Here is a 27,018-nt window from a genome sequence, read left to right as displayed (position 1 = left end):
GGGGGACGGTTGTTTTCTGCACCATAACAGGAAGTGCAGACGGAAGTGAAGCATGGCGGATGTGCCGAGTGACGCGCCGCAGCGTGAGTGTTTGTTCTGGAAGTATAATTCATACATGCTTTCAGATATCGAGTGGTCACAGAAATATACAGATTTAAAGTACAAATGCCAGTGAAGTGTAGAAAAGGCGATAATTATTTTTCAGCCAATGCAGCTGTACAAGCAGAACAAATGTCAGCGAGCAAGAGACACCGCGAACTTGTGTTGGACAACATGTTGTACTATTGCTCATTAAAATAACGTAAAAACACCCTTCAGCCTGGTGGAAGCGATGTCACAATCAGACCATGCTTTTAATCTATTACTGTATGATGCATATAGCTCAGATTGCAATGGCAGTTTAAAACACGTGTACATACAGAGACAACCCCCATGTACCTATCTAGTATTCATTTAAATGACAATTGTTAAATCCCTTGTTCCCACTTCACTAACAATCAGACTAATTAGCCCCTTGTTGAAGTACCAGTAAGGGCATAATCAGCTTCATTATTCGTGGGCTGCTGACGATATTTATGTAACACCAGACAAACTCATAAAACGCAGCTCAGCAGTTAGTAGTTTTGTGGTTCAGCACTGTTGCAAGGAGGGAAAGTGTTGAGGTGGGATTTTGAAATTGGTTCTAGAATGTAGACAATCTCAGTATTATGAATTCAGTATGTATATGTTTGTGCAAAGTAATATATGTAATCTTTAACTTGCATATATAACGGATTAAAAACGTGTATATTTTTTGTTTGTTTTTCAAATGCAGATTGCCCTGGCACAACCAGTACCCAGGCAGGGAAGACCTCTGCTTGTCAGGGGTGCCCTAATCAGACGATATGTGCCTCAGGAATGCCCAAAGCCCCTGATCCCGGTATGTGCCGTTCTCAGCTGCTGGTATTGCATGATCGTGAATCAGTACTGGCTCTACTGTAATGGGATTATAGATGTGTGTAGTTGGACAGTGTTTTATAGTGCTCAGAGAGTGACAGTTTGCAAGAGGATGTCTTGGCTTATGTGACACCCTAATTCTATTCACATGGTAAAAGTAAGGAGAACAAATGAGTTGTTGCATATAAACAAGTATGCGCTCAAACCTCGCTGTCTGGGCAGACTGCCTCCTTCCCTGGGGATGGTGGTCATGTCAATTCAGGGATGCAGTGATCCCAGCTGACCTCCCAGAAAGGCAACCATGGTGCTTTGGAGAGTCTGCTGAAGTTTTTGCTTTGGCATTCCCTCAGCCTACAATCAATATCCCAGTATTCCCACAACTTGGACCCATACCAGAACTTCCTGTTGTCTCAATCCATTCTTGGCGCACAACAACGTACCGTGTCAGCCAAGTGGACCACGAGGGATTCTGATCCTCTGTGTTTTTTCCTTTCTTAACCAGCCGTGTAAATGTAGACATTGTTTGTTTGTTTTTGTTATTTTTATTGTAGCAATTGAAGAAATCAAGCTGAAGATGGCCACGGTCAAACACAAGATCCTTGTCCTCTCGGGAAAAGGAGGGGTGGGCAAGAGCACGTTCAGTGCACACCTGGCTCATGGCTTAGCAAGCGATGGATCCACAGAGGTAATACTGTGTGCTTTACTATACACCCAGTGGCCACGGGCAGCTGGGTTAAATGTGGAAGACCTAAACATCTTCAAAGATCTTTATGCCTGATTTTGAATATAACCGGTTTCATTTATATGCACAACGTGTGTGGTGCAGCATTAATCTACCCAATATGTTAATTAGTATAACACAAACTTGGCACCTAATGGATAGAGTTGCATAACTATACTCTTACTTCTATAGTAGTCGGATTCTTAGTAAATTCAGTTTTGCAGTTAATTAATATTATTTTTTGTTTATTTAATTTTGTTTGCTGATGACAGACGGTGAATTTGTAGCAGTTTCTGACTGTGTTCATGGTAGAAACTCCCAATCTATATGGTTACTATTAACTTGTTTGCTAGTCTTTTATCCCAGCCCCAGGCATTTACAAGTTCCTTCAGTTTGGGATGATAATTGGGTTAAGCTTGAGGAGTCGACTCTATTACAGCAATTACTGGATCTGGCTCTAGACTGCCTATAGTTCCCTTGACTGCGTGCTGATGCTTGCAAGACTTGCAGCAAGGTGCAATAAGTTCAGATCGCTGCCTCTGATGCAGTCCCTTCATTTCTCTGACCTTTTACCGGTGGCAGAATTATTCCATCAGCATAGAAGAGATGGATGATGTCGCAGACCTATGCTAATATTGAAACATGGACTTTAGACAGGAGACGCCTCCACAGGAGCATTCTGGGACGGAGATTACACATTCAAGAGCGCAGGCTGCGAAAGATGCTTCGTAATCTGTTTGTTTGATTTTGTATTTATTTATGTGTGTGTTTATTTATTTATCCATTCATTCGTTTTAATCTTATTGAGTATTTTTCCACTGTAAGCGTTTTTTTAAATTTTATTTTTTGTATAAGTGAAGAAATGAGGCTGAGCTTAGCAGCCTGCTGGAAATTGCTATTCTAGTTGTCGTTTAAAATAAAATATGAGAAGGCAGCTGTTAAATGAATATTTTGTTGACATAGGTTCATTTGTCAGGAATACAACACACCTGTTTGAGATGATGGAGCTCTCCACAGCCTCAACAGGAAAAAAAGTCAAGCACAGCAAAGTACTGTCACATTATATTAATGCTAAACTAACTTCATTCTGAACGTGTCATCAAATTGGGTTGTTTTCAGTATTTCTAACATTATTAGCAATAGTTATACAAGAACATGGTGAATTTATACAGTTTTGAATGGATGAATACAATATGTGGACTTTAGTATTATTTGCATTTGATAGCCGAAAAAAATAATAATCTTGCCATCTCCTTTAGATGCTTTAGAAATAAGATCTGACTATACTAATTTTACTTCCATAAAATAAAGTCATTTAGTTGACAAGTGTGCCGCATATGCCAATCGATCTGCGATCACATTTTAAAGGGCGTTACAGACGGTGCTTTTCTCCGGAATGGTGGCCCATGCCGGGAGCCTAGAAGTAATTCAAACGGCACATTTGTTTCGACTTCGAAGCAATCATTACATTTGAAATGGCTTTCCTTGCAATGGAGTTAATTTATAACTCTGCGAGAGACAACGTTAAAGGAAATAGACTTAAACAGAGGCTCTTTGCTCTGAGGAATTCTGTATGCTTCATGCTGTTTGGTTTTAAAGATTTGCATTGTTTTCCTTTGTTATTAAGAGCTACCAAGATGAATGTTTTATTGATTGGATTTTTTCCTGGAGTACTGCTACTGTGACAATATCGACTGTTTGGAGGCAGAAAACAATATTTGCCTCCTGAAGGCTCCCATGGGCTGGAATAATCTTTAATCCCACCAACAATTTGAATCGCAAAACCATTTAACTCAAAGATCAGGCATCTCCACTGCGCTCTGCAGGTTATGACAGGAAAAATAATGAGTCTTGAGATTTGGGTTCGCACTTCAGGGTTGTTTATCCGTGCGAATGTTCTCATCCCTTTTTATTTAATAAGCATTTTGCTTCGCCGTGTCATTCTCTTCAATCTGTGTTGGCCATGAAACTGCCGAAAGTGATCTCCACCTGATAACATTTCTCTCTTCTGCTCTTGGAAACGGTTTGCGGAGAAAAATCAGTAATACAAAAATCTACAATATTGTAATATTAAATACATTCTAAGGAATCACCTATTTTACTACAGTCAGTTGTCCCTCAGAAATCCTAATGTGATGTATTTCAGTCAACACATTTGATCATATTCATAAGGTAAAATTAAAACGTGTTAGCTACCCCTTTTCTTTGTAAAAACTCCAGCCTACAAAACTGCAGGATCCTCATATGACCCTGTGACTAACTGGCATGTTATATTCTCTAGACTTCTACGATCTTGAAGACACTGCCTAGAAACAGGAAATCCAAGTGAAAGTCTGATTTCCCTTTGCTGTCTACTGTTCATGGGATCATTTCTTGGTTGACTTGCCAATTGAGTCTTTCAGAGCTGATTGAAAATACAGAAATCTCAATTTTGGGAAAGTTCTGTATATCTGGTCTCTTTCTCAAACAGACCCTGATTATAATATTGCAACTTGGTACCAATGTCTATTTTTTTTAAATGGGAAATCCAGCTAAAAAATTACTTTTGTTTTGTAAGGGGGGTGGGGGTGGGGGTGATTCAGCTTATTTTTGTTTAACTGGACTGAAAAACATAGCTTGAATAATGTGCTGGCTGTTTTACATCAAAATAAATTGAATGACACACTAGTCAACCCCTGAGCAGCTGACGGTAGTGGCTTCAACATTTGCAATTGTTCATATAAATCATCTTCATTTTCTTGATTGACTCAAAACTTCAGCCTTCCGTTTCAAAACCGCATGCTATTTTGCATCTAGTTATATACTTATTCTACTCCTCTCGGGTATATAACGGTCAGGGGCTTGCAAATTCCTGGTGACAACAGCCCCGCATCTCTCTGGTCCGGTGTGATTAATGTGCTGCCACGGCTCGAATAATGGATGGAAGAGTTCAAAGGCTGTTATGTGGCGAGCTCTGAGCTGCTTATCATCTTTTGGTTTTTGTGCCGCTTGAAATTTTCCTGGCTTTGCTTCAGCCACCTAATTCTCTGAATGGTTTCTGATGATATTGAATCAGCTGCCTTAAGTGATTTAATAAGACAGCTGCATTTACATAAAGCATGTGTCTTCAGGGGATTGAACGCCACTGTTTGTTTGAGTGTTTCAGTTCACATTAATACAGTCCACACACACACACACACACACACAGTGAGTTTTGGAAAGTACAAACTACCATTTTTGTTACTTTCAGTCCCAGTCGCTCTACCTTTGTACCAGTTATAGTGGTGATAGTTATAGTTATGTATAAGATGTCAGCACTACTTCATAAGCTATACATTCCTGGATCATCTAGGACTATTACTAATACTAGTAAGGGATTTTCTGTATAACCATCTCTGAATGTCCTTTGTTGTGTAAATCATGATTGTGCCATACTTTAAAACCTAAACCACTGCTTTTGTGTGCTTTTTATTGATTTGTTTTGGCATTGCCTGTTCTTGATCAATCTCAAATCGTCTACTGTCAATTGCAGAACGTCTCACCCTCCGGCCACACACTCCCGATTAGCTCTTTATTCCCACGTTGCAGAAGCATACCCAGAGAGTTTTGTTTGTGAAGTCCCTAAATCACTTCATAGCGGAAGGGCTGTGGAAAGGGAAAGTGAGGCTGAGTGTGAATGTCCTGTTTTTCATTCTCACAGTTCCTGCAGATAAAGGTGTTGAAAAGGAACAGCCTTGGATAGCAGTTAGTCTGATTTCCATTATTGTTTCTCTGGTCGGCTCTATGGACTGTCCACCTCATGTAGTCTCCTGCAGACCTGTGTTACACTGCCCTCTAGAGATGTCAATGCTAGAAGTGGGGAGTTAAGAAGTATTACTGATCAGGAACTTGATGTGGTATTTTTACTACACGCTGTTTCAGAGTTCATTAAATGTTTAGTTTTTTTCATTGCTCCTCCGCAAAATATAGCAGAACTCTGGTCTTAATCGACTATGCAAAGGAAATGGAAATACTGAATACAATTGAGGTATACACCGATCAGCCATAACATTATGACCACCTGCTTAATATTGTGTATATTGCCGCCAAAACAGCCCTGACCCGTCTAGTGGACTCCACTAGACCTCTGAAGGTGTGCTGTGGTATCTGGCACCAAGACGTTAGCAGCAGATACTTTAAGTCCTGTAAGTTGCAAGGTGGGGCATCCATGGATTGGACTTGTTTGTCCAGCACATCCCACAGATGCTCGATTGGATTGAGATCTGGGGAATTTGGAGGCCAAGTCAACACCTTCAACTCGTGATTCATCAGACTAGGCCACCTTCTTCCATTGCTCCGTGGTCCAGTTCTGATGCTCACGTGCCCATTGTATTTTGGCAGTGGACAGGGGTCAGCATGGGCACCCTGACTGGTCTGCAGCTACGCAGCCCCATACGCAACAAACTGCGATGCACTGTGTGTTCTGACACCTTTCTATCAGAACCAGCATTCACTTTTTCAGAATTTTGAGCTACAGTAGCCCGTCTGTTGGATCGGACCACACAGGCCAGCCTTCGCTCCCCACATGCATCAGTGAGCCTTGGTTGCCCATGTCCCTGTCGCCGGGAACACCCCACAAGAGCTGCAGTTTTGGAGATGCTCTGACCCAGTCGTCTAGCCATCACAATGTGGCCCTTGTCAAAGTCGCTCAGATCCTTACGCTTGCCCATTTTTCCTGCTTCTAACACATCACCTTTGAGGACAAAGTGTTCACTTGTTAACTAATATATCCCACCCACTGACAGGTGCCATGATAACGAGATTATCAGTGTTATTCACTTCACCTGTCAGTGGTCATAATGTTATGGCTGATCGGTTTATATTCACAATAAATTACATGAGACAACAATAAAATGATTCTAGTAATTGATTTTGAGTACATTTTTTGCGGGGGCTATCAATTTAACGGCTGACCAATACGTAAGCTGAACTAATTCCTGTGCATTTGTTACGGTGTTCGTGGCAGAGGGCTCCTTGTTTCAAGCTGAATTCACATGATGCATTCTTGGTGTAATGGGAAGAACCCTTCATAACTGTACTCACGGTATTCATGCGTTCAGTCTGTAAACATTTTAACTACAAAGTCTGTTCCAGAGGTTCTACAGTTTAACCCTTCATTGGCATTTATTTCGAAGGTTCCCCGACCCCATCACAGTCTTACTATCCCACCATGGTTGTCACTGAGCAATTTTATATACACGGATAGGGTAGTATGTTGGTAGTATCCCTGTGTCTCAGCCTTGTTTTTTTTTTTTTTTCTCTCCCCATTAGTTTATTTTTATTTTTTATGCTGTTCCTGCAGGCATGTATCTAAACAGCTAATTTATATCACTCGGACGCACACATGCAAAAAAAAACAGAAAACATTGTAAACAACATAATAAGCAAATAAATACATAACAACGTGACTGTGGTTTTATATGCAGCTTACGTGGGGGTTGCATTGTATGACCAATCACAGAGAATTGGTTCAAGTTCCCAAGCTTTTTCTAAACAGTTCTTTTTTATACATCTATTGCAAAAACAAAAACAAATATTGCTTTAGTATTTTGCCATTACCAGTGTTACAAAATAAGCACAGTTCCAATCCCCATTCAATCCTGTCATGAAGGAGAATGGAAAAATACCAGGGCGTGAAGTTTTGATGTTGAAACGATATTTAAAAATACTGAACACCATCATCTAAAGTCAGTGCATGAAACGCCAAAGCCTGACCTTGTGTGTCTCACCAGAACCACCCTGCCCAAAAGTTACTTCACCCCTCTAGGGATGAAGCCGTGCCGGAGTTTGAGATGTTAAAAAGAAAACCAGCTGTAAAACTTCACATCTGTATGACTTATCTATTCAATGCTTAACCTTTTCAGGAAAGCTGTGCTCCCAACAGCACCGTGACTTCTTGCATTTAGACATGATTGTCCTCATTCCCCGGAATCAGGCCTGCTGTCATTTCCTGTTTGTTTTTTTATTTGTATTTGTTCTTATTCGTTAAAAAGAACAATTATACCTACAAATAGATTTTAGGTTCCAGATCTAATTGCAATTCTTTTTCTTGAAATTGAGATTTGCAAGCAGAATTGAAATTTGGGAATTGATATAAAAGCAGTAGTGAGTAGTGAAACTGGAATTGAGAGAAGAAAAAAGGAATTGATTGAAACTCTGACTACAGCATCTGTATTTATTTATTTATTTATTATGAATTAAGGGAGATTGCATCTGTCAATAAAAGTAACCAGACAACAATTACTCTATATGTATTTTGTTTCACATTCAAGGCATCGTGCTCAATTACCTGAAATGGGTAGATCTCAAAAGTGGGCCTGTCAAATTCAGGGGGTAACAAGCTGTGAGACGCACTCCTAACTAACCGGCGTCTCTCCGTGACGCGCTGCCAGCTGCTCGGCAAGTGACAAAAAATCAATACCGATGCCTTGTGTATCCTCCCGCAAGGAGCTGCTAATTCTCTTCAAAGAAAGTTAGTGTCTCTGTCAGCGCTACGGCTTATCCTGCGGGCTTGTCAGAAGTGTGCGAGGAGCCGCCTGACAGTTGATTTGGGAATCTAGGTAACGATCAAAAGTCTGATTGCCCGGGTTTACAGCGCGCGGTGTGACAGCTGTGAATGAAGAATCTCCATTTCTCTCTTTTTTCTTCTGTATTCGCATAGCTAATAGAGGAGAAAGCAGTGGATCCCATTTTGTTATGTATGCATCAAGCACACACACGTTATATCAATCATATCTCCTCAAGAGTGAAGATTATGTCATCTCTGCACACACACTGCGTGCCCTTTCCTTATCAAATCCATCCGAGTTTTCCTGTGGATTCCCTGAAAACAAACAATTGCAAGTCAAGGTACACACTTCAAATGAAGTACATACATGATACATGACTAATGACATCTGACTGCAGCTGGTATTGATATGAAGTCGCCTAATTTAGCATTAATTGCTGTTGTTGCAACTCTTCTGGACAGTATTCATTTATTTTGTGGAAAGTAACCTCTGTGACAGGAGAGGTTGTATTGTGGCAAGTTAGTTTAGTGCTGATTGTGTTTAGTTTAAAAACAGTTTTGTGGCCTGTTTTCAGCATCTCTGGGTTCGAACCTGAGGCTACGTTGTAAAATATGCACAGTTTCTCTTTGGATGTTTTTCTCTGGGATAGGGTGGCCTTGTGTGTTTGCGTGGGTCTATGCAGCTGAAAACACAAAACGCAACTTCAGTATCCTGGAGAGACTGGGGGGAGCAGCACTAGCACTGCTTCAGCTTTCCTCATCAGGAAGTGCATGGCATCAGAGGGGATTGAGGTTTTCTGCGATTTAAAATGCTTTCTCACATTGTTAGTGCTATGCATCCTCTGTGTTTCATGTGTGTGGGAAGTCTAGAGTTGCCTTTATTGTTAATCGGCACGCATAAGATCGGGGCGCCTGACTTGTCTTTGAACGTTTAATGTCAGGTTGATGGTTTACGTTCCCACTCCCGGACCTGTCTCCCTTGGTCTTTGCATTCTGTCAACCCGTGAAAGGAGTACATCCGTGACCAGTTTCTCTGTACACATGACCGTGACTGAGAATGAGCTTTCACTGTTTGGAGAATATCACCGAGGCTGGATTTGTAACAAAAGTAGGCTAAAAAAAGAAATCCAATCGCAGCTTCGTGAGAGCCGGTCAGTGTGTGTGCTGTGCAGCGGCCCGCTGGTCTCACTGCGACTCTGCTGCCTCCTGGAGGGCGGGCACAGCTCCTTCGATAGCTTTCATTCCTGTGCCCACTTGGCAAACAAACACCAGGATCTATATATCCCTGGCATGGCTTGGCTAGCTCTGGCTCCACTGTTGGCGAGGGGTTCAGCCTGAATCCAAGCAGGCCAGAAAACTGCTTTCCCTCAAAGCTGTTTTTTTTTTTTTTTTTTTTTTATAATCCGCAAACCACAAGGGAGCCCCTCGGATTTGGTACTTTGCACGATTCGTCACAGACAAACTCCTTCTGCCTGTGCTGGCCAATGTTGTTGTACTCAACTGCTCTGAATATGTTCCACGACTACAGGGATCGATCCTGCGCCTAAAACGTGGGAAGCCAAAAAACATGAGCGATAACTTCTCCTCTTGCCCCACGCATCTGCTTTAACCGTCCAAGAAAGGCTCGCTCACTCCGAATGACTCTTCTCAACATTAGCTCACCGCCTGCAGGGGAGGCAAAGCATCGGGCTTTGGATTCCCCAAGATTTATTTTCCTCCTGTTTTTTGTTTTTCTCTGCTCTGTGCCTGATGGTTATATATTGACTCTTCTGCTCACATAGCCAGTGGCTGCACTGTAACTGTTCTTGCTTGTTTCAAATCTGTGAAAGCGCCCTCTGTCAAATCTTTGTGAAGGAGCCCTACATCAAACAAAAATTTATTTGAATTGATTGATTGACATGATTGACCCTATAAATATATAGGCTTTTGCATCCAAACATTTTCTTTTCAGCCTGCCTCTACTGATTGCACAGTTTTATTTTGTTTTGTTTTTTAAAAGAGAGAGAGTCTGTTCCCTTTGGATGAACTCACTCCCATCTTCCATCAGAGGAAAATCTGCTTTAAAACTGTCCCACACAATCCAAGTTCTTGAAATTGATTCCACTCAACTGATTATAAGAGGAATGTAGCAGAGTAATACTTGGTGGCTCTTTATTGGCAGACGAGAGGGGATGGAGTTTGATTTGCTGATCCGACTACATTTTCTCGTTTGGATTAATTTCAAGATTCACGCGGCAGCTGCGTTCTTTACCATATATTCATGTTTCAAAAGTTTCTATTGCTCAACGTGGCTCCCTGCGTCATCCAAACTTCTCTTTCTAAAAGTCTCGTTTTTGTTTTATTTGTACATCGACTTATACTAAATTGTGGTTGATGATCAATTACTTATAATAGTGTTACTAGGGGTTACTCAGTATTTTGTTCTTATTTTTTACCAAAACCTTTTCACATGAAACGGAACAAAGAGTTTCAGTTAGTGAACTAACCACAGAATATTTTTGTTCTCCTAAACAGATTGCTTTGGAATAAGATGCCGCAACATAAATATAGTGAGGGGGATCCAAAATTATTTTGAGTTTGTGTGTGTGTGTTTTGTATTTATATGCAGTTCTCAGTCCATACGTGCCATACTGAAGGGAGTTCCTATTTTTTACATCAAGAATAAGAGATTTTACGGTTTCTGGTTATTTAGTGAGGTACAGGACACTTGGCCCTGCTTTGAGAATAGATGTTTTTCAAAGCTGAATGAGGGACAAAAAGCTTGTATTTGTCTCTTCCCAGCTCCCTTGGGAATATACATGGAAATTCTTAAAATTCCTTGGAAAGGTTAAGGATGTGGCTTCGCTTTGTGTAAACATGGTTCATATGTGAATCATTTTGTGGATCCTAATAAGCAGTTTGTTGGAAGGTTGTGCAATTCTTAATCAGAAAGGAAGCTGAAGTGGAAAAGTGGAAAAAGAGAAGTTAGTAATTCTGCCACTATAACTTTTATAAAAAGATATTTGTTCAATGCCAAAAAAAGTTTGCCAGAGAAAAACAAAAGAGAAGTTTTAATGCTGGCTGGGAAAAACAACATCCTTTTGCTGATCTTTTTGAAATCCAGTAGCTCCACCAAAAATGATGATGATGATGATGATGATTAGCAGATGACCCAGGTCTTGATCCCCTGCATATGTTTCATAAACTGTGATTTTATTTTCCTCCAAAGGTCAATGTCTGCAATAAGCGGCAGAGAGGGAGATTTAGAGCTGTCATGTCTTATGACTATGTCTTGCAAGAATACCTGTGTAACTTTTTATGTGTTGTACATTGAAAGATCGTTGGAGAGTTTAGAAAGGGTTATGGGAATATGTTCAGTCTCTTTCCACACTCCGCGTCATCTAAAAACAAGAAAGAAAAAAAAAAAAAAAAGTATTCAATTTGGATGGATTCCTGGGACTTGGTCTTTGAAATGATGGCACAGGGAGAATATTTTAGTAAAGGCTGCCCTCTGTCGTTGCTCTCCAGGTACTACAACATTTCCAAGCGCTGCCACAGACTATAGTGGAGGTGCTGTTATTTATTTGAGGAAGTAAGAGTGGACTGAACTGATTACAGGCCTCCTTTTTGAAACAATGTTATATTGAGCATGACAGTGGGCTGGAACACAACTATGGGAAAAAAAGAAGGCCTTGGATTTTATGAATACCAACTAGCAAACCTGTGCTAATTGTATTCACAGGAATTGGCTAAGGTTTTGAAGACCTCCTTCTGCTCGTAAGAGTTGCATTTGGTTTAATAATCTGCACGTCCCACTTTGTTCAACTCCTAAGAGAAAATCAGACCATGCTGCCAGGGCTGTTAAGATTGGTACAGCTGAGACATTCACATTGGAGTCAGGGCTGTTCTGTCATTCTAGCCTCCCCTCTAATTGTATCTGATGGTTTTCCTGTTCCTCTCTGTGGTAACAGGTGGCTTTGCTCGATGTTGACATCTGTGGGCCGTCCATCCCAAGAATCATGGGGCTTGAAGGGGAACAGGTAAGACAGGAATTTAAACCCAGAATTTCTGTGATTAGAGCAAGTGTTTGGCTTAGTAAATGTGAATCTTCAGTTTTATTATTTATTTGTTGATTAGCTGTTCAGTAAAGTATGTTAATGCACTTTTATGATAAAATGCTACAGACTGCTGGATCAAACTGCTCCTTCAAAAGATTACATACTTGAGATTAGCTTTGTGCTGCCAGTCTTACGTCTGTTGTCAATATTTTCTAGATAACGAAGTGTTTTCTTTGTACAGGTTCACCAGAGTGGTTCTGGGTGGTCTCCTGTGGTGAGTGTAACAGCAGGCCGCACGATTCACAATGTAAAGACTATGTTTTATTTTTAATAACCTAAAAAAACACAAGAAGAAACTTCAGCCTCTTCCCCTGTTGGACCTCCAGAGTGGATAGTAAAGTAAATACAAAAGTGTCCTTCCCTTCCTCTCATTAACAACAAAACCCTTCAAGGAAGGAACAGGACTTCCAGTTGTGTCCAGAAACTCAGGCAAGGCCGTTTACATTGCCAAGTTGAAAAAACAAACCGAACACATATAGAGCCATCGTACTAATACAAAATACCATTTTGAAAATACACTGAAAGGTACAATAACTATCCATCTCTGAAAATGCTGTGTGTCGTGGGCAGGAGCTTGACCGAAGACGGTTGAGTACTTATTTGCACGGGGTCTATTTCTGCTTCCCTCCTCAGTACGTCGAGGACAATCTCGCGGTGATGTCCATTGGGTTTTTGCTCAGCAGCCCCGATGATGCGGTCATTTGGAGGGGCCCAAAGAAGAATGGTTGGTATATTATATCTCTGTGATGTCTCTGAGAAATGCGCCATGTCACCCGAACCTCTGAATGGCATTAACAGAAAGTTCCTTATGAAATGGTACAGCTGAGCTCGAGTAGTATGTTCGTAAATATTTGTACGCTAGGGGGGAAGAAAACAAACAAGCCTGTTAGAGGGGAAGTTAGACCATTCAATCTTTGCAGCAAGTATTGGTATTAGTGCAGCAACCACTTCCTTCCTTTCACATACAAACCAACTATGGGCCTTCACTATCCTTTGTAACAGGCAACCGCAGCAAGCAGGTTTATTTTCGATATATAAATATATAAACTGTCATTTAAAAACAGACAAATGGAAAGCATAACTGTAGACAGATTGTTTGATAAAGCTGTTTACTTCCAGTGTTGCCATGCAAAGGTAACTCCCTCTCTCGGTCTCATCAGTTCTCCCGGTTGTAGCAGAAGAATAATACAAATCAATCCACTCTTTAAATAGCCCCAGAGTTACAATACAATTCCTTTGCCAAGTCTGTCTGAGCACAGGTGATAGCAGGGGAGCTGCGGGGGGGAGGGAGGTAACCTGGCAGGCGTTCAGAAGGCTTACTTTGTTTGTGATCTTCACTCTTGCTGGATGCACTTAACGAGCACAGTGCAATAAATCGCATGTGTGGGGGTGGTTTTGTGACATACAAAAAGGCATCTCATCTCAGTATCCTCGTGGCTATGAACCATGGGGATGTTCCCAGCCAGCACACCACCGTTACAGTTTAAAACTTATAGTACGTCTATATTTTGTCATCTGACTGGTGGCGTTTCTCTGAATCACTCAGGGTTGTTTCAATTGACACACTGCTGGGGTTTACTAGTACTGAGAAGTTAGGGGATTTTCACATGACCCCCACTGCTGCTCGTTATACTTGTAATTAAGTCTCGTGGTTTTGTGGGGTCTTTTTTTTTCTTTTACAGTTTAGAATCTCTGTATTAATTCATGTATTTAAAGTATGACGAATTACCACATTGCCCTTACTTACATTAGATTCGCCAAGAGCTTTCCACCTCGTCAGCGCAGCTGTCTCTGTGACTGTGCGCCCCACGCGGACAGATAGCGGTCTGGTTTGTGAGTGGTGGTCTACTGAAGCAGAGACAGAGGGGAGATCCACCCCCGGGTCTATAGCCAGAATTCGCAAATTCAACTTTATTGTTTAACTGAAAGAAATGGAAGCCAAGCCTCTCCAGGGGGCTGTAAAGAGATCACAAACGGCAAACGTGTTCTCTTTTGAGCAGGTGTCTTTCAGAGATATATGGGTATAACAATGCGATCACTGATCCTTATTTCACTCGTTGCCACTCCTGTAGCTGTTATGCAGTGGCAGCGGTGTATGGGATGGGTTGGTACTCCTTGCAGAGCTGTTAGCGTCAAGATTACAGGGGCTTCACTGTTTAGGAATAAAGTCGTCATATTCTTAAAAAATATTTCTGTGTATAATAGCAGAACCCCCCCCGTGTCATCAATTTCAGTTCCACACTGAAGGCTTTTCACATCATTTGGGCAGGATTAAACATCAGAGTGGAAACAGTTTTTCTTGTTTGTTTGTTTTTCCTTCCTCTTTTTTCTTTCCTCTTGGTATTTTATATATCACACACAGCGAGGACGGAGGTGTCTCAGGGGTGATTGTCAGGAGATGCTAATACAGTGAGGGAAAAAAGTATTTGATCCCCTGCTGATTTTGTACGTTTGCCCACTGACAAAGAAATGATCAGTCTATATAATTTTAATGGTAGGTGTATTTTAACAGTGAGAGACAGAATAACAACAAAAAAATCCAGAAAAACGCATTTCAAGAAAGTTATAAATTGATTTGCATGTTAATGAGGGAAATAAGTATTTGACCCCTTCAACTTAGTACTTGGTGACAAAACCCTTGTTGCCAATCACAGAGGTCAGACGTTTCTTGTAGTTGGCCACCAGGTTTGCACACATCTCAGGAGGGATTTTGTCCCACTCCTCTTTGCAGATCCTCTCCAAGTCATTAAGGTTTCGAGGCTGACGTTTGGCAACTCGAACCTTCAGCTCCCTCCACAGATTTTCTATGGGATTAAGGTCTGGAGACTGGCTAGGCCACTCCAGGACCTTAATGTGCTTCTTCTTGAGCCACTCCTTTGTTGCCTTGGCTGTGTGTTTTGGGTCTTTTATACAGGTAACGAGCTGAGATTAGGAGCACTCCCTTTAAGAGAGTGCTCCTAATCTCAGCTCATTACCTGTATAAAAGACATCTGGGAGCCAGAAATCTTGCTGATTGATAGGGCATCAAATACTTATTTCCTTCATTAACATGTTAATCAATCAATTAAACTTTTTTGAAATGCGTTTTTCTGGATTGTTTTGTTGTTATTCTGTCTCTCACTGTTAAAATACACCTACCATTAAAATTATAGACTGATCATTTCTTTGTTAGTGGGCAAACATACAAAATCAGCAGGGGATCATTTTTTTTTTTTCCCTCACTGTAGAAGTGTTTCAAATGTCAACCCCTTCCACCTGCCCACACTGCTATAAAAAAAAAAAAGTAATTGTGAACTTCATCAACTTTTCACGATGAACACAGTTATGTTTAGAATTATGTATTTATTCCATGTTTATTTTGTCTTGCATGTATTTTCCAACATTTGGTGGTACGCCCCAAAATAAGAACAGTCGTCCGTTTTAATTGCATGCAGGTACACTGCTGCTGTAATACAATCTACACTTGAAGGTCTGTCATTTTGGCGCTACAATACAGTTTTGAGTTTTGAGATTCAGGCCGTTGTTTGGCTTTTAAACAGAGCAGGTTACCTACTAAAGCAATACAATTGTTTATAGTGTTATCTCTTTCACTTTGGCACTGCAGTGCAGTATCACAGTTCAGAATAAAGATTCAGAATATTAGTTGATCAGTTTTTTGCCATGTCTCTGTTAACTGAGTATTTGGATCTTTTAAAAAAAATCACTAAATAAAATAAATTGAAAATCCAAAATGAGAGGATCTGTCAGTTGTGAGTTTTATTTGAGAGTACAGGCAAGGGTATACAGTGGCTCTGAAAGATATTCACCCCCTCTGACTTTCCCACCTTTCATCGTGTTACAACATGAAATCAGAATGGATTTAATCTGGTGTGCCGCTGATCAACACAGAAAATGTCCATAATGTCAAAGTGAAAAATATAATCTGCCAATTTTTCTAAATTAATTATAAATACAAAACAGGAAATACTTTAATGCATAGGTAATCACCCCTTTGCTATGACACACCTGATTGAGCTGTGGTGAAACCAGTCAACGTAATTCGTTCAATGGAGTCGACCTCTGTGCAATTAAGGTGTGTCACATGATTTCAGGTTAAATACACCTGTATCTGGGAAGTCCAAAACATAGAGCCAACTCCACACTGGAGTGGCTTAAAAACAATAAGGGCAATGTCCTGGAGTGTCCCAGGCAAAGCCCAGACCTCAATCCAAGTGAGAATATGTGGAATGAGTTGAAAATTGCTGTTCACCAAAGGTCCCCATCCAACTTGATGGAGCTTGAGCGATTTTGTAAAGAAGAATGGTCAAAAACTGCTGTGTCCAGATGTGCACAGCTGGTAGACACTGATCCACATAGACTAATGGCTGTAATTGTCAAATTGTCAAATGTGTCTCTACCAAATGATTACTTATGCATTCAATAATTTTTTTGTCTGTTTTGTATTTGTAATTCATTTAGAACAATTATGGACATTGTCTGTGTTGATCAGTAGCAGAAACTCCTGATTAAATCCAGTCTGATTTCATGTTGTAACACAGTGATATGTGGAAAAGTCCAAGGGGGGTGAATACTTTTGAGAGACACTGTAAACGTCAACAGCACATGGGTTTGGACACACGTGTGCGCCCTGCCACTGAAATGTACTGGGTGTCATACTGCATCGTTTCTAGAAAAGTCACAGGATATTAATAGATAACTGATGGTTTCAAAATGCACAATGCTGATCAACAACAACACTGACTTAGTTAAAAAGAATTCTTCAGGATGTCTTTGAAGCACATGTGTAGTTTCGGCGTGCTCTTTACAGCAGTGTACCAGATCCTCTTTTGCTGTGTTTGTAGGTGGTCTTAACCCACACTAGTGTCTGATTTATCACATGCTTCAGGTTCAAGTCACAGCAGAAGTTGTCCTCCCACCTACCTGTGTGTATGTCTGTCAGCCAATCACAGCCTTGTCTCCGTGGGTCCACACCTTCACAATCCTTCTAGGGTAAAATTGCATGACTGTAAAAGTGCAAACGGGAAGTACAATATTTAGAAGATAGGTAGTTAAGAAAAAATATAGTACAGGAAGTAGCAGTGAATTCATTTAAGAATTGAAATATTCTTGAACAGCAGTCAAGTTGCTGACTACGAATTAGCAATCAAACAAACAGTATATACTAATAATATTCAATAAATAACTGACTCTCGACCTATAGATATAGTACACAACGTGGGGGGCTCTTTAAACCTTTTTGGAGAAGCTTTAAATGCCCAGCAAAGGTCATATTACAAACGTCATAGAAAAGCTGTTTTTGAAATTTGAGAAGAGAGAAGATCGCTGCAGAAGAATTGTGTAATATCAGGAGAAGGGAAGTGGGACAAATGTCACATTGGGTATAAAATAAACTTGGCATAAAAACAAAAACTTAAGTGCCTTCCCTGAAAGGCCGCATGTTGTACCATTTTAGTTTCTTTTTCTACTGGCTAGGAATGATCAAGCAGTTCCTGAGGGATGTGGACTGGGGTGAGGTTGATTACCTCATTGTGGACACCCCACCCGGGACTTCAGATGAGCATCTGTCCGTGGTCCAGTACCTCAGCAGTGCCGGCATCGACGGGACCGTGATTATAACCACCCCGCAGGTAACGGAGAGATTCTGACTGACCAATGGGAAAGTGCCACGTGGCTTTGCTTCGTGTAATAAGGACTCCATATTTGCACCCCAAAATGCTTATGTTCGTGGATGGCGGTGCCTCATGTAGGTGTACTGTATCGCCTTTTTTGCTTTGCAGGAAGTATCGTTGCAAGATGTCAGAAAAGAGATCAATTTCTGCCAGAAGGTGAAACTGCCCATCATTGGAGTTGTTGAAAACATGAGTGGCTTTGTGTGTCCTAAATGTAAGGTAAGACAGGAAGTTGATCCTTTTGTTTACACCTACGAAGGGTAGATTTTCATAGTTCAGTGAAATTTCCCAAGCCCATACCAATCAAGTTGGGGAATTTATGGCATCGCTTTCCACCTTTTTAAAAGGTTAAAACTCCACAGACAGACACTACCACTGCACTACCACCTGTAGTAGCTGGAAATACTGTTACACTTTCTCATTTGCTTTTTTAAAGCTGCATCGCTTCATGGAACGACTAACGGTCACCTTTCCTGTGTTTGTCCCACAGAATAATTCCCAGATCTTCCCTCCTACTACCGGAGGCGCAGAGAAGATGTGTCAGGATTTAAACATTCCTCTTCTAGGCCGAGTGCCCTTAGACCCTCGGATAGGTGGGTGTGAACGGCTTTCTTTCATCAGAGACATTTTCTACCATGATGAAAGCTCTGCAACATAAAATACAAAATAACAACACAAAAGCAATTGAAAGACATGTTTCTACATCTTTATTAAGGAAAATGTGGCTCAAATTGATATTGGTTCATAGCCCCGGTTGAGTTGTTTCAACTGGACAAGAACCTTGTCATTTACAGGAACCCAGGCCTTTGTTTACGTGTTATTTGCATGATATCATCTCTCTTATGCCTTGTCGTCTTCTAGTGAGGCTGTACTTTATAAAAATTTCATTTGATCCACAAAGTTTTAAAAAGAGAGATTACAATGCCTCTGGAGTGGATTGTTTTTTAAGTTCCTGCCTGTAAATAGTCAAAAGCCAGTTCCTCTTACAAACTTTCTCAGAAAATATATCTTAATATAAAGGCATCAGCAGAAATATATGGTTTCTGGTTCCTTTAAACCAACTTCTCAATTCTGATCTCAAAGGAAAAAGCTGCGATGAGGGAAAGTCTTTCTTGGCGGAAGTCACAGATTCTCCAGCAACTGCGGCCTATAAGAGCATTATTCACAGTAAGTCAAAGGGTAGCTACACAATGCACAAATACTTTTTACCTTTCAGGTGGATTGGGTTGTTGGAAGAATTGGTCAACTAATCTTGTGTATTATGCATGCTCAAAAACACTAGTGATCCCCAACCCTGGTCCTGGGAGCCCCAATCCATTTAATCTTATAGGACATCTTAAATCACCAATTTCTTAATCATAGGAACACGTGTTATTAATCAATTAAGCAGCTCAACTAAGCGTATTCGTGCCTCAACAGGCTGAAGCTATTCAGATGATTCCTCCAATAGTTTCTAAATGACTGAATTTATCAAACCGTCTGCTTAATTGCTCAGAATGAAATACATCCAGGTGTTTATCAATTGGTGATAGAGGGGTGACCACAAAAACCTGTTAGACAGGGGCTCTCCGGTGCCGGGGGGGAAACCCACTGCTATACACTGCTTTTTTTGTTTCTCTCTGATAAATAAATACATTTCGCTTTCCACCTGATCCCTGTTACACTCATACCTGTGTTTTTCCTCTAAAGCCCAGATTATTTAGCTGGGAAGGCATCCCGGTACTTTCTTTCACTTGGTTTCCTTTCAAAGCCGTTTCCACTGTAGTGTGCCTGTTCGAGTTATGTTGTTGACTGTGGGAGAGAACATACTTCAGTGAAAGCCAGGAAAGTGCGGCACGGAAGAAAATTCCCAGTATGCTTAGAGAAATAAGTGTTTTTATCGCAGTGTTGTATTCCAGTTAGTCAGGAAACAGGATTAGGATTGGCATGGCCTTATTGTTGATCCTGGCAGCATAAACCATACCTTTGTGGAAAAAATATTGCATAAAGACAAAATATGATCTGTCGGGTAAGGTAAAGTGAGCCATGCCAAGATTACTTCTCCTAAATGCGTGTTACCTGTCAATAGAGGTTTGCTGGGAATTCATTACATGTAATCAAACATTACATCATTTTAATTAACTTGTAGGAGCTTTTTAAAATAATGACATATATTGATCTTAACTTTTGTAAAGGTGTTTGTGAAAGTGTTCTAAATATGTCAGTTCATCTCTTGGATATATTTGATGGTGTATAGTTATTTTATATATTTTTATATACACATACACATACACTCACCTAAAGGATTATTAGGAACACCATACTAATACTGTGTTTGACCCCCTTTCGCCTTCAGAACTGCCTTAATTCTACATGGCATTGATTCAACAAGGTGCTGAAAGCATTCTTTAGAAATGTTGGCCCATATTGATAGGATAGCATCTTGCAGTTGATGGAGATTTGTGGGATGCACATCCAGGGCACGAAGCTCCCGTTCCACCACATCCCAAAGATGCTCTATTGGGTTGAGATCTGGTGACTGTGGGGGCCAGTTTAGTACAGTGAACTCATTGTCATGTTCAAGAAACCAATTTGAAATGATTCGACCTTTGTGACATGGTGCATTATCCTGCTGGAAGTAGCCATCAGAGGATGGGTACATGGTGGTCATAAAGGGATGGAAATGGTCAGAAACAATGCTCAGGTAGGCCGTGGCATTTAAATGATGCCCAATTGGCACTAAGGGGCCTAAAGTGTGCCAAGAAAACATCCCCCACACCATTACACCACCACCACCAGCCTGCACAGTGGTAACAAGGCATGATGGATCCATGTCCTCATTCTGTTTACGCCAAATTCTGACTCTACCATCTGAATGTCTCAACAGAAATCGAGACTCATCAGGCCAGGCAACATTTTTCCAGTCTTCAACTGTCCAATTTTGGTGAGCTTGTGCAAATTGTAGCCTCTGTTTCCTATTTGTAGTGGAGATGAGTGGTACCCGGTGGGGTCTTCTGCTGTTGTAGCCCATCCGCCTCAATATTGTACGTGTTGTGGCTTCACAAATGCTTTGCTGCATACCTCGGTTGTAACGAGTGGTTATTTCAGTCAAAGTTGCTCTTCTATCAGCTTGAATCAGTCGGCCCATTCTCCTCTGACCTCTAGCATCAACAAGGCATTTTCGCCCACAGGACTGCCGCATACTAGATGTTTTTCCCTTTTCACACCATTCTTTGTAAACCCTAGAAATGGTTGTGCGTGAAAATCCCAGTAACTGAGCAGATTGTGAAATACTCAGACCGGCCCGTCTGGCACCAACAACCATGCCACGCTCAAAATTGCTTAAATCACCTTTCTTTGCCATTCAGACATTCAGTTTGGAGTTCAGGAGATTGTCTTGACCAGGACCACACCCCTAAATGCATTGAAGCAACTGCCATGTGATTGGTTGGTTAGATAATTGCATTAATGAGAAATTGAACAGGTGTTCCTAATAATCCTTTGGGTGATTGTATATCTTTGTGCCCAAGCTATTCAGGTCTCCTTTTAAATCAAAATAAAAGAAGGCACTCTGCCAGTCTAAAGAGGAAATAAACACAACAAAATGAACTCTGTAACGACAACATACATTGTTTTGAGCTGCAGTTCTGTGACGCAACTTCACTTCACTATTTGCTTTTCTTAAAAGTAGAACAAACCTATAAAACCACACAATTTGTGAAAACTGAATCTTTCTTTTCTGAGGCAGTCCGAAATAAGAACATAAGAAAGTTTACAAACGAGAGGAGGCCATTCGACCCATCGTGCTCGTTTGGTGTTCATTAATATCTAAGTGATCCAAGGATCCTATCCAGACTATTTTTAAATGTTCCCAAACTTTCAGCTTCAACCACATCGCTAGGTAGTTTATTCCAGATTGTGACGCTTCTCTGTGTGAAGAAGTGTCTCCTGTTTTCCGTTTTGAATGCCTTGAAGCCCAATTTCCATTTGTGTCCCCGGGTCGGGATACAATACAATAGTTGTATAGAATAGTTAGATGTGAAGCTATGAAGTAAAAGTCTCTATACTTGGTATATTATTAAACAGACATGTTCTTTCCCAAACAGGTATCAAGGAGTTCTGCTCGTCTCATATGCCACAAGAAGAAAGCACAGACTAACATTCCTGGTGATGCACTACTAATAAACCACCAGACTGGATTTAACGTGTCTTCTAGCAAATCAGTAGCAGCAGCGACTGAAAAGTGAAAACTCACAGTAAATGCAAAGGAAACGTTTTTATTGTTATGACGATGACTGACAAATTAAAACGATATTAAACAGTGCTATTCAAAAGCAGCAATATTCAAAGAAAATATAGAGTTACCAAAAATAAATATACATAATAAATATCTCTATGGTAGGCATTGCATTCCTTGTATGCAGCTGTAAAACTCGGGCAACAGACTGGACGACTCTGCCTGCAGGCCCAGTTCAACTGCAGTACTGGATTGTCTGCGAAGCAAAAAACAAGCCATTGAACACTTTCAGTTTTCTCCCTGAGGTTCTCATAAATAATCTAATACCACGTTTACCATTTCACTGAATTACAAACATCAGCCAGTTATGCTCACAAACGTTTTCGGGAACTGTGCTGAGAATTGCTTGCACTATAATAAACTCCACTGGCTAGACCAAACAGGTTTTTAGTATGTTTTCTTTTTTTTTTTTTTTTTTTTTTTTTTTACTCCTAGCATTATGCATTTGTGTACATATAGATTAAAAACCAAATAAACTCACAGATAAAGCAGTATCAATGTGTGCTTGTGTCTTAATCATCTGAAGTGTTATTTGTTTTGGTTTCGTGGACCTTCGTTTTCAAAATGATGTGATGTCTAATTCGAGTTCTATATTCTCCACATTCTAGATATTATTAAATGTTTATCTTTGGAAAGGTCCGGCATCTTTATGTAACAGGTCAGACTGAAACTGAAATTTAGGACATTTACAATAGACCTGGTGTCAGACGGGGACACACAGTGCTTTTCATGTCGAATCTGATCGTACATAACATGTAATTAAAGTACTCGGCCAACATCTAATTCAGATGCTAATCTAACAGTTTTTGATTTTGAAAATATCAAAAAAGCAATTGCTATACACATGTATTCTATTATGCAGTGTCTAATAGCAGTTTATTTTATTTAACTTTTACTGTACTCTAAACAGAATTGAATGTCTCTGCGCTCTTGCTCTTTTTTTTTTTTTATACTAACATTTGAATGTAAATGCATAACGCTGCCAGAAACCGGATGTTTGTTGGATACTGGCATTTATGCTAAGTCACGTGACTTCTGAGAATAAATGGGCATTACGGCAAATGGTGCCACACACAGCCAAATAATGTAATTGGTCTGTTGTGTTGTTTCTGTTCACCAGAGCACCTGGAAACCGGTTGTGTGTATAATTGCTAGCTTCTTAATCTGTACCTGTATTATTATTTTTTTTAATACTTGATGTAATTGAATGGAACTGTATACAAAGTGACTGGCATGTTTATTTACACATTTTCATGTTTTTGCACAAAAGGCAAAATGTAACCCTCTCCAACAGTGTTGTCTGTGTCAGAGCCTTAAGCAGAAACGTTACCTTCTGTTCATAGCACTCCAAAAATGATGTCAGGCTGAAAAACAAAAAGACAGGTGAGATTTATTTATTTACTAGCACACGCCCTTATCCAGGGCAGAAATATCTGTTACTATCTCATAAGGTCACCGTAAACTTTTATATAAAGCACAAAGACCCTTTGTATTGATATGCTCTAATCAAACAATATCAAAGCATGTTTAGCATGCATGATTTCTTTTTGTTAATACATAACTTCAGCAATGCCCTACTCAATGCATGATTAATTTCCATGCGGTGTATCGCACAATAGCTGCAATATTCCCTAAAGGCTGTTCTGGCCTGCATTCCTCCATTTAACCCCTACCCCTACACAGCCAGTTTTGAAAATAACTTGCAAATTAATCAAATCCTTCAAGACCTGGCTGATTTTATAGTTTACATTTTTGTGTTCATTTGCGGCTGATCCTTACTGAAGTTGTGTGTTTGTTTGTTTAAGTCGCTGTTGGCCGTTCTGCCTACCCTCTGGGGAAACTGCTGCCCTAGAAAGGAGGAAGCTGATGTGGTAATGCCTTCCTGGCCTCCAACCTTACAGCGGATATAGCCGTAGAGATTGGCAGCCTGAAGAGAGATCCCCGCAATGACCAGAGCCTGCAAGGAGAGGAACAATTAGTGGAGCTGCAGCTTTGACTAAAACCCTGTATCTCAGTGATTTTGTATTCTTAGAGTTAGAAACCAGGATGTGAGAGTGTGACCTGATAGTGTGCAGAATAAGAGTAACCGGACAAACAATCAGAAATAATGCAGGAACTCTGAAACCTTGTCGATCTGTTTTTACACCTCGAATTCGTGGGGTGGACATACCAGCCATTTCAGCTTCAAGGAGAAGAGCGTGCTGAAAAAGAAGCCGGTCCAGATGAGCGGACAGACGATGAGGCCCAGCCAGAAGATTCGAGCCTCTGCCTCCGTGGAGGGGGCCTTGTTCTGAGGGGACGACTGTACGGGGAAAACCAGTAGCTTCGTTTGTACACACGCCCATGTTATTTCACAATAACACACCCACGTGACCCCTTGTATTGTTAAGAACACGACCACCACCCTCCCCTGTGGATACAGAAACTGCCAAAAACGGTTTTAGAATCTAGTTTCCTGTGGAAAGTTATTTCTCAAAATCTCTCTTTGATGGCATATAGCAGCTTTTCATTATCGTTATACCTATGAGAGTGAGTTGTTGAAACATGCCTTGTCACGGTTGTACTGACATCCGTGTTAGTTTTAAAATGATCTTAACCAACTAGTACATTTCACTTCATATTTACCAGTCAAACTGCAATCCCAGAGATTAAACAGTGTAGCAATGAAAGTCTCCATCGCAATAGATAAGAACAAATGAAATGGCTTACGTTATCTGGAAATCAGTGAAATTGCTTTTCACAGAAAGCTCTCAGACATTGAAACCCCCTGTAAGGAAACCATCCCACACCTTTCTTGCTTCGAACACCCAGTGGCTCTTCCCATCCTCGTCAATCTGATTCCACCATCGCAGTCCCACCAGGAGTCTCCCGGTTACGTTCTACAGAAAGAGGGAAAACCACTCCTCAGATAAGATTTATTGCAGCCAGAACACGACATCTCCATGACCTTTGCATTGCCTCTTCACCATATTAAAACTAAGCATTTGTTTTTGCGTGATCGGGAGACTATACTTGGTTGGCAAAAGGAATTCATCTTCATGTGCATTGGAATCCTTTTTTATAGATGCTCGCCAACCACATAGTTATCATTATAGTGGTCTCTTTTTATACAATCAATCCTGGTTTAGTCTGAGGGATCGAGGGATGTGTTTCCAGCAAAAGAATGTAATACAGTCAAACTTTGTCAAACTCTGAGGTGTGTAATGTTCAGCAGTGTCTTGTTGGTAGTTTTACAGGCCATTACTATTATATTCCCACAATCCCAGTGCCTGGCTTCAGTACATCTTCAATGCTCTGTATCACGCCATTGTAGGAGGAGGGAGGTTTTATACTGACATTTGATCATATCATGTAGTTTTCACAGATTCCCCACTTACCTTAACTGACCAGAAGTCACAGGACAGCAGGGCAATGATCATCACGAAACAGGCCACGAAGCTCTTGCTGAACCAGTCACAGAACAGGTAGGTAACAATGGCGCTTATTCGGAAAAACAGGTGGAAAAACGTTGCCAGAGGATGTCTGCAAAGTGAAAATCAAATTGAAAAAAACAACATCTGAGCACCACAGTCCAAAAGTATTGCATTTTGTGAGTGGGGGAGGGGGGCTCTAGTGAGCCTGACTAGAGGTTTGAAGGGGGATACTAAGATTGAAGCAAAACTATTAAAACCAGTGTAAAAGTATGTGTTCATGTTTAATTGACAAGCAGTAAATATGCCTACTGTTTTCAATAATCCTAGTTATTCTGCAGACATTTTTATTTACACATTTAATCATTCATTTATTAGCATCTTCCTGAGGATTGTATTTTTCCCCACAGACAGCTATTAGCACTGGCAGTTTCCATATTTTCAAATAATTGAACCTTGTATAGGGGGGAACACAGTGAAACAGCTGGAGTACCTGCTGAAAAAGATATCTATTTAATCATATGCCTATATGATGATATATATTAATGAAAACATGAAGCATGATTAATCTAACATTAATTGAATTATATATAAATAATACATAACAGAGGGGTTATTTGCAGCTCCAGTTTCTTCCCAATCCAAAGTAGCAGTATCTCTTGCAGTCGCATGAGTAACTGCACGACTGCTGGACTGACAGGGCGAGGCTGCAGCACAGCCAACATTTACCTTATTTTGGTTTTCCTTAAAGCGAGCTCCTCTTCTTCGGCTCCGAAATCTAGAGAGACATCCTCCGTGTCGTCGACCAGTGCCTGCACGAATACGCCAAGAAAGAAAGAAAAAGCACGATAATAATAATAATAATAATCATACTCATAATAAACTAGCAAAGAATGCATCAGCTGGCAGCACAAATGCGCATCTTTGCACTTCACACATCAGGGGCATCTTCCAGCTCCTCAATCAGAGCATCTCACCTGCTTCATTGTAGCTGGAAAACCGTAATAGATACGCTTCGTTTACTGACAGATGATTCGTTATGCTTTATCTGAACCTTAAAATCACACTGCATCCATGCATTGTGGTCGCAGTGATGAAGCCAGCGGTGTTGCACTCAAATGGGTCCGAGTTGGAGCTGAAGTGCATCTGAGCAGGAAACAGCCGCAGCATCACCAGCTGCTCAGGACGACCTTGGACCAGTGACTGTGGAAACTGCACCGACGCGCATCTGATGCCAATGTTTAACGCCCAGTTACAATGACTATGTATGTTTGGACCCCCGGTGCTCTTGCTGCTCTGGTTGTGTTTAATCGTTATTTAATGAACTTTATAGCGCACAGTGCCATTCTGACATGGGTGCAGAAGAGCCACGCAGGCGCTGTG

At 40.7% G+C, this 27,018-nt stretch overlaps 2 protein-coding genes across 4 annotated transcripts; one reads left to right on the top strand and one right to left on the bottom strand.

Moving 5' to 3' along the window:
- nubp1 (nucleotide binding protein 1 (MinD homolog, E. coli)) lies at positions 1-22,719 on the top strand. Of its 2 annotated transcripts, none has more exons than XM_066689238.1 (11): positions 1-83; positions 815-919; positions 1,488-1,621; positions 12,134-12,202; positions 12,462-12,494; positions 12,914-13,004; positions 17,753-17,907; positions 18,058-18,168; positions 18,440-18,542; positions 19,033-19,116; positions 22,035-22,719. In XM_066689238.1, exons 1-11 carry the CDS (start codon positions 53-55, stop codon positions 22,085-22,087), a joined length of 969 nt encoding a protein of 322 aa, XP_066545335.1. In that variant the 5' UTR covers positions 1-52; the 3' UTR covers positions 22,088-22,719. The 2 variants fall into 2 exon arrangements, with proteins under 2 accessions (XP_066545335.1, XP_066545334.1); XM_066689237.1 differs by having other exon boundaries at positions 20,816-22,127.
- Positions 22,190-27,018, bottom strand: LOC136712586 (Golgi apparatus membrane protein TVP23 homolog A). Of its 2 annotated transcripts, none has more exons than XM_066689239.1 (8): positions 26,613-27,018; positions 26,365-26,447; positions 25,603-25,747; positions 25,015-25,104; positions 24,396-24,527; positions 24,005-24,182; positions 23,556-23,589; positions 22,190-22,421 (listed from the first exon to the last, which is right to left on the bottom strand). In XM_066689239.1, exons 1-7 carry the CDS (start codon positions 26,619-26,621, stop codon positions 23,585-23,587), a joined length of 642 nt encoding a protein of 213 aa, XP_066545336.1. In that variant the 5' UTR covers positions 26,622-27,018; the 3' UTR covers positions 22,190-22,421; positions 23,556-23,584. The 2 variants fall into 2 exon arrangements, with proteins under 2 accessions (XP_066545336.1, XP_066545337.1); XM_066689240.1 differs by having other exon boundaries at positions 24,054-24,182; positions 26,613-26,997.

This window comes from Amia ocellicauda, chromosome 17 (assembly GCF_036373705.1).
Source record: "Amia ocellicauda isolate fAmiCal2 chromosome 17, fAmiCal2.hap1, whole genome shotgun sequence".
NCBI lineage: Eukaryota > Metazoa > Chordata > Actinopteri > Amiiformes > Amiidae > Amia > Amia ocellicauda.
This window is presented reverse-complemented; position numbering and strand designations above follow the sequence as displayed.

What these genes read in the sequence shown, in the direction of transcription:
- nubp1 (XM_066689237.1), top strand. Translation starts at nt 53, where the DNA reads ATGGCGGATGTGCCGAGTGACGCGCCGCAGC. An exon ending in TGGGGCTTGAAGGGGAACAG is followed by an intron (nt 12,203 to 12,461) that starts GTAAGACAGGAA and finishes TTCTTTGTACAG; the next exon opens with GTTCACCAGAGTGGTTCTGG. An exon ending in CTATAAGAGCATTATTCACA is followed by an intron (nt 19,117 to 20,815) that starts GTAAGTCAAAGG and finishes ATGTCTCAACAG; the next exon opens with AAATCGAGACTCATCAGGCC.
- LOC136712586 (XM_066689239.1), bottom strand. An exon ending in GGGTGTTCGAAGCAAGAAAG is followed by an intron (nt 24,528 to 25,014) that starts GTGTGGGATGGT and finishes TTCCCCGTACAG; the next exon opens with TCGTCCCCTCAGAACAAGGC. An exon ending in CCTTGAAGCTGAAATGGCTG is followed by an intron (nt 24,183 to 24,395) that starts GTATGTCCACCC and finishes CTCTCCTTGCAG; the next exon opens with GCTCTGGTCATTGCGGGGAT.